The sequence below is a fragment of the Ischnura elegans genome, chromosome 5 (genome assembly GCF_921293095.1).
Source record: "Ischnura elegans chromosome 5, ioIscEleg1.1, whole genome shotgun sequence".
NCBI lineage: Eukaryota > Metazoa > Arthropoda > Insecta > Odonata > Coenagrionidae > Ischnura > Ischnura elegans.
The window spans coordinates 74,479,685-74,494,098 of record NC_060250.1 but is presented as its reverse complement, the minus strand read 5'-3'; the positions used below and the strand labels follow the sequence as shown (position 1 = coordinate 74,494,098).

General features: G+C 42.1%; 1 protein-coding gene across 2 annotated transcripts in view; it reads right to left on the bottom strand.

The window, feature by feature from the left end:
• LOC124159069 (integrin alpha-PS1) overlaps positions 1-13,397 on the bottom strand; it is a 324,679-nt gene extending 311,282 nt beyond the window's left edge. For both annotated transcript variants that reach the window (XM_046534584.1, XM_046534585.1), the window contains exon 1: positions 13,028-13,397. In XM_046534584.1, coding sequence (XP_046390540.1) covers positions 13,028-13,218 — 191 coding nt within the window. In that variant the 5' untranslated portion in view covers positions 13,219-13,397. The remainder of the gene's footprint in view (positions 1-13,027) is intronic.
• Positions 13,398-14,414: the final 1,017 nt, after the last annotated feature.

The following is a 14,414-nucleotide window of genomic DNA, read 5'->3' as shown; positions in this document are numbered from 1 at the left end:
AATTAGACAAATATGAAAAGAAGAAATTAGAAGTTTAATTTTTTCAAGAAGAGATCGGACAACATTAATACAAGGAAAAATAAGCAAGAAAAAACAAGCGCGACCTGTATTGCAATACTATTTGCTACAAATATTAACACACATGTCGGAAAAAAGCGTTTTTCACTGTTGATCACTAGATGAACTAAATGACCAAATTCTGACAGGAAGTCATCGAACACCCTGCGAGGAAAGACTTTAAACAGGGAAATTGACAGATCAAAATCACAACCATTCTTCATTCTTACGGACGTCGTTTTCATCTACATGTATAAGAAACACACATTGGGTTACACACTCCACTATGCGAAAAATATGCTGTGGTTAACAATTTTTCTTAAATATCTTAATAAAATTATTTTATGTAGTGGGATAAAATAATTATTTACATTCTGGCTTGCATGTCAGTATTCCCCGTTTGAGAAAATATTGATAGCGATTGCATCATGTAAAGGAGCAATATTTCGAGTTATTGCAATCGTAATCCTCCCCACTCCTTCTTCACAGAGTACTTTGAAAACGCAACTGAGCCCAATTAAATAATATGAAAGTTATTAATATGAAATTATATGATCGAGGCTCCGAAATATATACAACAAAACGAACCTAATGATAACCGTATTCAAAATCTTGTCTATTTTTTTAAGCGTTCTGGGGGGAGGGGCACGAGCCCCCTCTCCCCCCCCCCCAAAATCCGCCTATGATACCAATAATAACAATAGGAGAGAGATCCGATGCATATAATACAGCTAATGAAAATAGCATCAGAAAACACAGTGGTGATTTGCAAATATAAAAACCTCGACAACGCATGCATGACCGGAACAAGTACTGCGACAAAGGAGGGTGACAAAAGATAGGAATAGATATTTGTCGAAGTAGCGACGCTGCGGCCAATACGTAACGCCACCGCATTGGTGGAATAAATCAGGAAGGAAGAAGCATAATTCGCAGAGCACATGTTCTCCGACATTATACAGATATGTAAATCGTCTCAATCCGAAGATATTCTCGCCTCGATACCAACAGGATAGTAGAATCAAGAGATGTAAGGAATGCCAGACAAACGTTCGACCGACAACGGAATTGATAACCTTTTGTCTCGGCTGCCCCATGTTTCTCGAGTTAGGCTTTAATCAGAAACGACGAAGAGGTGAATCGGAAAATAAAAACACGGAAACCTTAAAAGCTTAAGGACGTGATATATTCATAGGTCACCGCAGTGAAAAATAATGTGCACGTACACGAATCGGGTGTGAAGGAAATCTCAAAGAAGATGGGAGAGGAAGGTTGGAGTTGGAGAGAAGGTAGAACGGCCGAGGAGCAGATAAGCATCTCTGGAGGGCAATGGTCTGCATAAATTCCCCTACCCTCCTCCAGCTAGTCTCCTCCCCTTCCTCCTCCTCGGGCGATCGCCAACACGGCAAACCGCTCATCTCCGAGGACGAAGAAAGAGGCGGGGAACACGCTCTCGGTCCTTCATTTGCATGGGCCGTAACGAAGATGGTGGACGAAAAAGAAACTCAAGTTGGAGATGAACGAAGGGGAATGCGAAGATAGTCACTGGGCAATGACACTGTCGACACTTTGAGAGATGATAATTAATTTTTCAACGTTATGTCGCGGCCAATTATTATTTCTGGGCCGATTTTCACTGGAATTGTATGGAATTTTTAAAGGACACCGACAGCTGAGGTCATTTGCGCCATGAGGGAAGGGTAAGGAAGGAAGGGTGGAGAGAAACCCGGCGACGGCATTAGCCTGCACTTAACGAAAATGCGCCAAGGGGGCCACGGAGTAACGTCCCATTGGACGGACGGAGTGTTGAGCTTGAAACGTCCTCTACACAACATTCAAGGAGGGATCGCGTAGTCTCAGAAATTTCTCGGCCACCGACGGGATTCGAACCCGAGCCCATGGGGTGAGAAGCTGACACTCTAATGTAGCCACCACACTAACCCGAACCCCGCCAATTTCCAGTCAGCGTATTGAATAGTCTCTTTACAGCATATACATAGCGTATGGGAGTAATAGTATCTTATACTAATTGTAAGATCAGACGATGATGGGTAGTGTGCCAATATAGGAAATTCTAACTCAAAAGGTCTTCCTAAAACCTGACCTGGAAGGTCAATTCGCCGCGAAAATTAAATACGCAAGATTCTAGCCATTTCAATCTTGGTCAAATGATCAGGAGCCGATGAGCCCTTCACTATGTTACCTAAGAGATTTCAACCACAAGACACTTTCCCACTGAACGATTTCTTCTGTGCCACAGTGAATGGGGAAAAGTTGACGATCAGCAAACCCCGCCCTCTTCTTCTTGTCCTTCGTCTCCGGTGTGACCCTGTTTCGAGTTAGTCTCCCATTAATATGGAACCCATCGTCAGGGCGAAGGAGCGTGATTCGAAGCCCCAAGCATTGGAATCGGAGAGCGCCATGTCCATATACCCATGATTCCGTAGGGAGGATAGAGCACATATCGTGAGTCCATGGAACCGTAAGGCAATAAGATCACATAGGTAGAAGTGGAGCTAAAATATTTAGCAACAGCACTCGTCAATGTCGCCTCATAAAGACATATAGAAACTCCTCAGCCAAACTTATAAGCACAGGTTCCCACTTTTCCCATCAAAAATATCATTGAGTGAACCATGCACGAGCCTCGTACATTGTACATATTTTCCGGTTAAAATTTATCGCAATAGACCTGAGCTGATAAAAATAATGATGTCAAATCATACGCTAAAACTGGTGTAACTATGGCAATTTTCTCCCATGCCTAAACCTCATGGTAAATATATGCAAGAGAATGGAAAGTTTAACATGTTCTCATTGCCTTTAAGGGTTTTTGTCGGACTAACGTCCGTCGGTTTAAATTTCCGACCGCCACAATTACATTACCCTCTTTTTGAAGAATATATATCATCACTTAGGAACACATTAAGAAAAGTATCTGATATGCAGTCAATTAGAGATTACAATCACTTTCGACATATTTCCTTTTAGGAAAAAATAAATGTGGCGCATTTGATAAAATCCTGGGATGATAATAATATCAGGTAGAGATACTACATGGTTAAAATAATTTTCCAGGAAAAAAGAAAAGAAAACCGTTCTCACGACCTAAAACATTAAATTACGCTTGTAAAGAAATTATTTGATAGATTTGATATTTGTTGTACCATATATCAAATAACTTCTTTCATAAAATCAGTATCATGGAAGAGGCATATAAAGACATTTAAATATCCATGTCATCCAACATTTTCGGTAAAAAAATCCATTTTTATAAGAAGAAAAAGGAGCCTCCAATCGAAATAGAATAGAATGCTTTCCGCTTACGATCATAAAGACCCGATGTGAAACTGGACAGTGATTATCAGTGACTGGGCAGTGACCAATGATTGATCACTATACGATGAGTAAAAAAATAAAGGAGAAAAGGATATGAAATTCCTCATGTCCATAATCAATTTAAAATTCAGTCAAGATGACGACAGAGAACGATCGCAAACGAACGATCACTTGAAAATTTATTCAAACCAAGCGACTTTTTTTTTAAGATAAAGCAATCTCAAGGAGCAACGTTTACCAATACTACAGATAAAATCCATGCGCCGAATGAGCTATTTTAATAATATTTACCTGTAGACAACAATAATATATCAAAAAAAACGTTCGAAACGAATCATAAACTGACCTCCCTACCAGTGAAAGTAAAAAAATTGTCACTTTTCCACTATTGGTCTCCAACATTCACACTTTCGGAAGCCTTATGATAATCGCGGCTCAATAAACAGAAACAACACGGACACACCCTTGTTAAGATATAAATATGACTTTTCAACCAAGAATTGAAATTGAAACATTTAACCGGTTTCCAAACTAGAGAGGCTTAAACATCGAAAAGTAATAGTTTTATAACCAATAAATGATAATACGATGGTTAAGAAAATTTCGGAGTCAATTAATGGAAATACAATAGTAAAAGGCGAGTTTTAGAAGTGGACGCAAACAAAATGGCACTTTGAAGTTTATCTTCCTGATTAATTATTTAGGGTACTCCTACGGCAACATGATTTAGTAAAGAAGTTACTTTCTCCATCCGGGATGAAGAGAAGGGTGCGGGGACCATAGACTACTTGCGTAACAAAAGTTTCCATCCATAAATTTAAAATAAAGCTAACCAGAAAAAACAATCTGTCAAAAGAAATTAAACAAGCTAACCAGAGCAACCGACCTGTCATAAACAATTAAATATAGCACACGATAAAAAGCCGATTTCATGATTCTCAATGCACGTACCAAATATGCTCTATCGGGAGTTAACGAATGTAGTGCGCATAGCAAATTGGAATATTTTTATTATAGATACCCCAAACTTTTATATACTACGCATTCCACAGGCGAAGAAGTGGGGCAAATTCAGTTCTTAATTTCACAGAGTCACGCCATTCTGGATTAAGAGGAGTGGTTCGTGCCGCAGCTGCACGTAGTAATAAGTTAATAGAAGGCGACCACCGGGTTAAATTTCCATTTCAATGGATTCGTTTTATTAAGCGTCGAGGCAGGGAATTGTCACGACTACGCCCAATAATAACTTTCTTCCTCCAGTCCCCCAATGTGCCTTCCTAACTCGTCCCTTCCTAGCCCTACATATTCTCCCTAACCCCCTCGATGTAATGGCCCGTCTCAGCATCGCGGGCAATTGAGGAGGAGGAGCTGACCGCAAACGCATCCACCCTCACAATTTATTATAATCAAAAAGGGTCAACTTTTGCCATCTAAGATACTCTCGCCAGAACCTTCATCCATCCTTGGCTGAGAGTTCTGATGGTGAGAACTACAAAGGATTTTTTTGACACAGAGAGTTTTGTATATTCATGTACACTATTTTCAATTTTTCAGGACTTGGAAAAAGGATTTGGTGTGGTCCGTCTCAATAGTGGCGTAACTAGGAATATGCTTTGGGGGGGATGAGAGAGCTTTGGGGGGGGGGGGGATGTTGGGGCTTTCGGGGGGATGAGGGGGATTAGTGGGGGCTACCCCCCAGGAAACGGGGATTTCATGAAGAGTTTTGAAAAATAACATGTCCGAAAAATGCATTTTACATCATCTCGGCACTTAAAATTTAACTTTTAGCACATATCAAATCCAGACAAGATTTTCATATATTTTTTTTTATTTCTCAGAGGGGGGGATACATCCCCTCATCCCCCCCTACAGTTACGCCACTGCGTCTCAGCATCGCGGGCAATTCTACATCTACATACTACCCCGCAAGCCGCCTCAAAAGGAGTGTGGCAGGGGGTCACAATTTATTATAATGAAAAAGGGCCAACTTTAGCCATCTAACACTCCCTCGCTTAAATCTTCATCCATTTCTTGGTCGAGAGTTCTGAAAACTACGACGGATTGTTTGGCACAGAAAATTGTGATACATTCATAAATATATTTTCAATTTACCAGGACTTGGAAACAGAATTTGGTGGACTACTGGGGTAAAATGCCGATGCTGAAGTATTTACGAGTTCTTCACCGGGTGAGTGCGCGGCTGCCGATGTCTCGACGCCTAAATCTAGTACCGTCTTCAGGTCTGTACCCTTCTTTACCTGTCTCACACATTTCATTAGAAGTCCATTTCCTTTCTTGTCATCTACTTGTCCCTCGACGATTATCTTCATCAGGCCATCATGTCTCAATATGTGTCATATATGGTTGTTCTATTTTCTTATTTAGATTTTCATGAGGTTTCTCTCCTCTCCTACACTTCTTATGACTTCCTCATTACAAACTCGGTCGATCCATTTGATTCTCATCATTCTTCTGTAACACTACATAACGAAAGCCTCTATCCTTGCTATCTCCACTGCTGTCATTGTCCATCCCTCACTTCCGTAGAGACCAAACCACACCTAGCACACACCAAATGTAAGCTCTTATAAATTGTTTCCTTACATCTCCGATTAAATTTCTCGCTGTAAGTACATCTCTCTTTTGGAGAAATGCTCTCTTCTCCAGGGATGCCGACTTACAAAAAATATTGTGGGGACCCAAACCGGGGATCTTGCCCAGAGAAATTTTATAAGTAGTGAGTTTTAAGTTTTTAAGTATGTTAGAAGAGTCATATGATCAACATTAGAACCCTGATAACTCGAATATCGATATCTGGACACTTCGGGGAAAATCGACAGGCCTGACACATGTAAGATTTAACACTTTCCCGGCGAACAACATGTAAAAACTCTTCTCTAAGCATGAAATGAGAATGGGTAGCGAGTCGGTACCCGAAACGTCGGCGCTCTCATATAATCTTACCCGCGCGGAATCCCGAGAATAGTTTTTACAAGCCTGACACATTTTTTCTTCACACCCATAACGAATTTTTGAGGGGGCTCGGGCCCCCTCAAACCCCATGGAGTCGGCGCAACTTCTCTTCTCTCGGGCTATTCTGCTGCTAATCTCTTTCTTCAAGATGTTCAAGTGCCGACTAAAACTGTTGAGCTTATTTCAACTGAACTCCATATTCACTTCAAGTCAACACAAGTTTTTCCCTACAAGATACCCGAACAACTAACTACTGAAGAGAGCACAGGGTGGTAATAGAACGACAAACGATGAGAAATGAACAAGAAGACCCAACCCTTGGATGCCATTCCCAACGACTCGCTCCATTTTTTTTTTACCCTTCACGTGGACTTGGACGCCAGCATCAGAGAAGAGCGACGCCGGAATACAAGCACGGCGAGTGTAAACAAAAGCCAAAGAAAGGCTAACCTTTCCCGGGGCACATCGGAACTCGACGCGTTTGCTGAGACCACCCCTTGGAGATGGAGCTGCATAACCTGCTAAGGCACAAGTGCATTCTAAGCACTCCTCCCCCAAACTCTTCCTAAACCGAGGCATTTCGTCTCCTCATCCCATTTTTCCCGGAAAACCAATCCTTCTTTCCTCTGGCTGGCTCGACGTAAATACTCACCAGAGTGGTTTGAGATGCCGCATACCCGACCCGTGGGGTTGATGGGATCTCGAGGAAGAAAAACAAAGCAATCCCTCCTCAGAAAGTTCCCTGAACTCCTGTAACATACGTATGTGCTGGATGCGATGGTGACCTCACCGCTGGAACAGGTGCGGATGGAATGATTGGAACAATGACTTTTGATAAGGTTTAGGGACACATTATCATTTCTATAGACTAAGAGAAGCCGAGGTCGGTATGCGATCAGTACTCATGCGCTATGCTATGCAGTACGGTATGCGATCATGAAGAAATTTACCGCATTTTACCACTTTATAATTTTACAACATAATTCAATCGGTAACACTTGCAAGCAGTGGCGTACAGAGATTATATCTTGGAGGGTCAATGTTAGGCTAACTATTTCCAACTACGGAAATCCTATGAATATAAAAATTTATTTTAAATTTAATTAATACATTTAAATATATAGGAATGATATTATTTATGGGGTGTATCGCCGCATGCCGTGTCATGCCTTAGGGAAGGACAACTTAAAGTTCGTCTCAAGTAAAGGGTACGGAACGTAATGCTTCACTTTCCTCATTTTGGAAGGTCCCGGCCTATCTTTTCCATACGCCCCAGCTGGGAAGGCCCAATCAGGCTTCAAAGTGCGCGATGCAAGGAGATCGTCATCTAATGGTATTGAGTTCAGTGTCACCATTATCACCATCTTTGAATGTCGACCTCATAGACAATGATTTGGATAGATATAGCCGTCACAACTGATACAGTGTGACTCCTCCAATATCAAGCTTATATCCCTCGAACTTTCCACGTTACTATCTCAATTATTCAAGCTGGTTATATAATTGTGTAATTTCATGACCATCCACTCACTCACTGCGCGAATCAATTCAGTCAGTTGGAATAGGCAAGGGTGGAGCTCACAGCACACTAAACCAGAGATTTTTGAGTTTTCTTACATATTCAGGGTATCATCGCCTAGACCACGTCGAACTTGAACTACTTATGTTGACTGATTACTTTTTATGACTACGCAGACCCAATAAAATTGCCTTAATTCCCACATTTCGCCCAAAGGTCACCGCCCTGCAACCGTGCGGAGCTTGAAAATGGCCCACAATCCTTTTCTGAAAACCATACCAGCACATTTATAGATCTCCTCCGCGGCTAGCTTCCGAAAGAATTTTCGAAAGATTCCTCTCGGCGCTGCGGAGGGCAACTTTGGCAGCCGTCCAGTCCGGCTCGTTATACGCCAACTGTATCGCATCGGATGCGTAATTGATCACGGTGAGCGATCCGTGGGGGCCCAGTGTCCGCGATGCGGAGGGAACGCCCCATATTCCTTCCTCCCTCCCTATAGCGTCGACGCAGCAGCGCTGGCCTCTATCCAGAAGAGCACTAGTGCAGACAGCGCCCTTCCGAAGCCATCCCTCCCTCCCCTACGCCAGGCGCACCCAACTCACGCCCACCACGCTCGGCAGAAGACTACCTGTCAACGCTGGGACGACCTACGATGGCTTTCGGACATTTTTCCCGTAGGCAGAAAAGCATTGAAACGATAGTAGGGTAGATATTCGGGTTCCGTCCGCGTTGTCATTTTGATGGCGACGTTTCACCTACTGTGATGTAAGCGCCCTCAGGCCAGGCTGAAGTGGAAAGTGCCGCCTGGCTTCAGCCTCGCCTGAGGACGCCTACAGCACAACCTGAACGTGAACGCCGCGAAAACTTACATCAGAAGCATTAAAACGATCATAGGCGGATCTAAGGGGGCACTCCCCCCCCCCCCCCCCCCCCCAGACCCTTAAAAAATATGCAAGATTTTTAATACATTATCATTGCGTTTATTTTGTATTACGAGGTATCCTTGAGCCCCACCCCAAAACAAAATCCTGGATACCGCCTTGCTTGTGCCCCCCCAGAAAGAAATCCTGGATCCGCTCCTGGAAACGATCCTATACCGATGATAATCAGCGGGAAACTGATACACCTCCACCCAATTTCAAAAATCGGATATAACGTATTGGATGATGTCCATGCCTATAGCGATGCCATTGATAAAAGAATCATAAGGGAAAGCTTGAAGTACTATTGTCTAATCCAAAATCTTTCCCTAGGATTACCATGATTTTTACGATATTCGGAAATTTAATATGATAACATATATTATCTATAACTACCAAACCATTTTATACTATATCTTCTTTTAGAATGCCCATCAATTCTATTCTTTCACGGACACTTATTTCCTATTCTGCCTCAGGAGCTTTTTCTTCACATTTGCATCTGCACGCTTCCTAAAATAGTTCGTATCTGAATACCTTTAGTCCCAAGCTAATGGTTGTGCTCACAGACAATGTAGGAATGGCACAACATCCGTCACCCCTCTCCCCAAAGCGCCGGCGATAGTAAGGGTATTTCCCAAAGTTTAAATAAATCAACACTCCTAGTCATAACAACCATAGGCGGATCTAACGGGAGGGGGAACGGGGGCACGTGCCCCCCCCCCCCAGAACAAAATCCTGGATATGGCCATGCTTGTGCCCCCCCCCCCCCAGAAAGAAATCCTGGGTCCACCCCTGCTAGCAACCTTGCTCAGATGAGAACAATTCAATTTGTAACATGTATACAGGTAAAAATATCTGAAACTTGAGAGTATATTATATATTTTTCGATAAGAGTATTCTACATTCCTGGATTTTTAACCTGTTTTTGCAAGTTTCCATTAAAATTAATCTTCAAGAGGTAGGAAGCGGAGTTGAAGGTCTATAATAAGGCTAACAAGAATGAACTATTCATTAATATCACAGACCATGCTAATAATAACATCAGTGAGTCGTAACAACGTTATCAAAATGATTCATTTATATCTTAACAACGAGAAAATGAGTGCGCCCGCGCCGGGGAAACATATCCTGCGAGGGACGAATTCACAAAGCAAAAAAATTTGATAGTGAAAAATGTGAAATGCTAAATTTTACAGAAATATACCTTCAAGAAAAAATGAATCTACCACTGTTCATACTGTAAATAAAAATGGCTAAAAAAACAACCTCTTACTTTCACAAAAAGATATTTTCCTTATGTAAAGGCCTGTTTACACGGTACATTAACACGTACGGGTTAATGTCTAAATGTATGAACGCGAGAATGAACGCCAAAATGTACCGTGTAACCACCCAACTTGTGCGAATGCATGCACGGAAAATAGAACCTGTTCTAATTTGGTTCATGCATTCGTACATGTTCCGTTCCGGTCCACAAAAATCATTCACGCAAACGTACATTAACTCGTACGTGTTAATGTATCGTGTAAACAGGCCTTTAGAGGGGGTAATTATAAGTATTGTGTGCAAAAGAGAAAAATATTATCAATGACACTAATTAGTAAGTAAAACACGGAGAAGAAGGAAAAGAGACATTTAAGGAAATTGATGAGCGAAACAGGGAGCTTCATGATGCAATCACTGGCGAAACTGGTGTTGCAGTCGATATAACAACTATTGTGGAAGACAAAGTTACCGATTGTTACAGACATTTAAGGTCCCTAAGGTCGCATTTGCGTTCGAAACATGAAGTAGAATGAATGGGGACGAAGTGAGTAGGATCATAGGTAGAGTGAAATGAAATAGGCTTTCCTGGGAATTGAAGAGGGAAGTTCAACTTGAGGTGGAGGACAATCAGGAGTGATTTGCAAAACCTCATGATGCTCCAGGCAAACCTACATACAGGCTCGGAACTAGGGCGGGGAAGGGGGGCACGTTCCCCGGGCGGCATATTTCATGGGGCGGCAAAATTTGAAATATGAAATTTCAAATTTTAGCGCAGTTGCAATTGAGTTTCAATACAAACAAATTATTTTTATAAGCCATGTTGAAGTGTATTTTAGAGCATCAAGAGCTTTTTAATGTAAGTGTAATGCATGAATTAAAAATTATAAGTGTAATTAAAGAAGTGTTTTTCCATAAGCAAAACCTCTTAATAGCATTCATGCGGTGTGTAATTTCAACTACTGCATCTCAAAAAATAGCTCACGGAGCTATTATATTTTAGTGGTGGAGGGAAAGGGTAGGTTGGGGTCAGGGAAGGGGAGCAGCAAACTTATCTTTGACCCCTTGACAAAACTCCAAGTCCCAGCCACTAGCGGATAGAGAAAAAACTCGAGGGGGGCGCAAAAGATATCTTGATTTACCTTTACTTTTATCCTAATAAAAAATAATCAAGTCGCATGCAGAGCTTACGAAAATTTTAATTTAATTTATCACACACATATACAAGAAAATGCCATCTTATGATATAAAAAAGTTATGATTGTGGCTCTGCAATGTTTGGCAATACAGGCGGGCCTGCAAGTGGGGGGCGCGCGCCCCCTACCCTATCTGTATCCACCACTGGTTCCAGTCCTGCCTACATAATACTACTTTATAGTACAAGGGCGTACCCGGGATCAAAACTGGGGGGGGAGGCATGGTTGTCCAAGTTGTAGATAAGATTTAAACATGGAAAAGGTGAATAAAATCAACATTTTAAGGAAACTGTAACAGTTCTTCATTAGTTTTTAAAATAATTTGCTTGAAAAAAAAAATTATTTTGTTTAAAGACATCTGCAATTTTTGCTTTTCTGGGGGAGGCAGCTGTCCCCTCATTCCCCTCGCTGGGCACGCCCACCTTTAATAATATCGTACCCGCCATGATGCTAATCTTCATTGTCTACAACCGATCCTGTTTACAATAGTGCCCGAGTTAATGTTCCAAACAACGTACGGAGAAGCAAAAATGGACGATTCCCTTATGCAGGAGCAGAATACGCTCGGCTCCTTTTTTTTTCGTCGTCTTATGCCCACGGATGGATATCGGTCACTCGTCGCGAGACGTTCGAGTGCCTTTCTAAGAAGCGACCAACTCAACACCGGCTTTTCCCAAGACATTCACAGTTGCCTTTCATGAGATCTTTCATTCACTGACTCTAAGCTAATTTCAACTACGTACTACTACTTGGTGTGTTTACGCCCCAGCGAAGTTTTCAAGTGTGAGAAACTCGAGGGTCAGGAGCCTAATGTTCCAGCGTACATTTTATAGGCGACTTACATGTCGTTATTGAACTCGCACACCCAGGTACCATCCATGCAGAATGCCTGAGGAAACACTAAAGCGGAGGAAATTATTCGGATTCCCATTGGGGCGTTCGTTTTCTAAATTTTCGCCTCTCACGATGGGCATCTAATAGTTGTCAGAAAGCACAAAAAATTCTCTTCCTCGAACTTCGAGGCAAAATTTTTAATGAACTTGCACCTGGAAAACACCTAAAGTAGGAACTTTTATTTGGTGAAAACACGCACCTTCCTTCTGCGATAGCACCATAAATACGATCAAACAAGAGCGTCCACGGACCGCACTTCGGAATGCCATTTTTTTCTCAATCTTAAAAAAAGGTTTCGCTTAGGTACTATCCACGAAAGTACATCCCATTTAGTAGGCAATTCCAGATACAACTAACCCCAGTCTAGGAAAAATATTTGTCTAGCGTATCTTTACCTCCTTCATAAGGTGGTAGGGTAGCACCTGTCGCGGTATTTCAAAAGTGTTAGGTTGCATTACGCGACAATAAACTTTCAATTTACTTCTTCTTCGGAGAAAAACTGTGTATATTCCTGAAATTCAAGTTATAAACACCTGATGAAATTTCTGCTTTAATATTTGAAACTGTTTACAAATCGCAAAGGAAATCAATAAATATTGTTTACAAACCCATTTCATCTTAGAAATCTACTAGAATGCTTTTCACTCCCTCGCATTTACGCAAAAAATGGGAGAAATTACATAAATACTTATATTGTTAATTATAAAGATCAAACGTATAATACGGAACCGGCCACTTAACTTCCATGACTATCAAAACAAGAGCCTGAATGTAAACAGACGAAGAGAATCGTCGGTGACAGAAACACCTCATCGTCTGCATGGAAAACACGGCATGTCAATTTTCATCGAAAAGCAACTCACCAGTTATGTGACACGGTGTTGTTTATCTCGTTGACCGCCTGGTGTTCGGCGACGGAGAACCCGAAGTACGAGCCTCGCTTGCCAACCTTGATGATCGGAATCCTCGGCTCAAGATTGAACCCGCTGGCGCCAAAGCAAAGTAAGAAAGCTCCTGCCAACAGAGTAATTCCCCGTCGTCTTGCGATATCCATGGTGAATAAATCAGACGCTGTTCCTGGAGCTCGCAAGCACACACACGTCAAGCTCTGCCACGAGAGCTTTACAGAACACGCGGACTCGCGCGGGCCACAGCACTATCCGAACCACACTTGGAATCGACAACCACCTTCCACATAAAGCTCCCGCCTACGACTGATCCAAGTCGTCGGCCCTCCTGCTGCTCCTGCCGCGGCCTCCACCGGCTTCACGTCGGCCGCCAGAAGGGGTACTCCTCAGTGTGGCGAGCGTGCTGCCGCCTCGGCAGCATATTTTTCAACTACGTGGACGGCCAATCGTCGGAGCTAAAGTCGGGCGCTAATTTGTGGCAGTTTAAATTGCTTAGTATTATGTTCAAACACTCCCTCTCCCATCTAGAGATGCTTCCACGCCAATGGTGTAGCGAGGGGGAGAGGATAAAAATATGAAACCAGATTTACTTTGCTTAATCGTAAAAGAAAACAAAATATTGAACAATCATGAATTTACAAAAGATTTCTTTGAAAAAGTTTTTTTAATTGTGAAAAAGTGTTAAAATTATTTTAAAACCGTCTAATTATTTCCCTGAGTTTGCAAAAATTTCCCTCCGGTTCCCTCCCAAACGAAATTTCTGGCTACACCACAATTCTTCGTGTACCCTTTTCATACCCTGGGGGCATTTTCACAATAAATCAAACAATAACAGAGTTGTTTCCCTAGTTATCCCTAAAACCAAAGCAAACTACTTTTTCTCTTCGCTATTTCTGCAGGTATGCCACGATTTTTTTTCTTTTTCCATGGTGGTGATAATGTTATACAACAAATTTTAACACTGAAATCATTCATGTCAATGAGGACAATGGCAGTCCTAGGAACTTACCAATGTGGAAGGGAGAAGTCACTAGGGTATGGTATAGGAAACACAGAGTCCAGGAAAAATATGGACTTTGCTTCGCAATAATCACAATGCTACATTTACCAAAACCGTCAATCCTAGGAGAACACTAACCTTCCGGAAGCCATTTTACCTAGTATAAATTCATTTGCCGGCATCAGTGGCGGTGGGGTAAAGTCCTCGGCTGCCAAACCATAGGTCGTGGGTTTGAATCCCACCTGGGTAGGTGGTCCCTAACCAGGGCATGGATGTTTGTGTTGTGTATTGTTTATCCTCCATTGTAAAGGCCTTCAAGCACTGTTTACAGTTTAAGTCGGA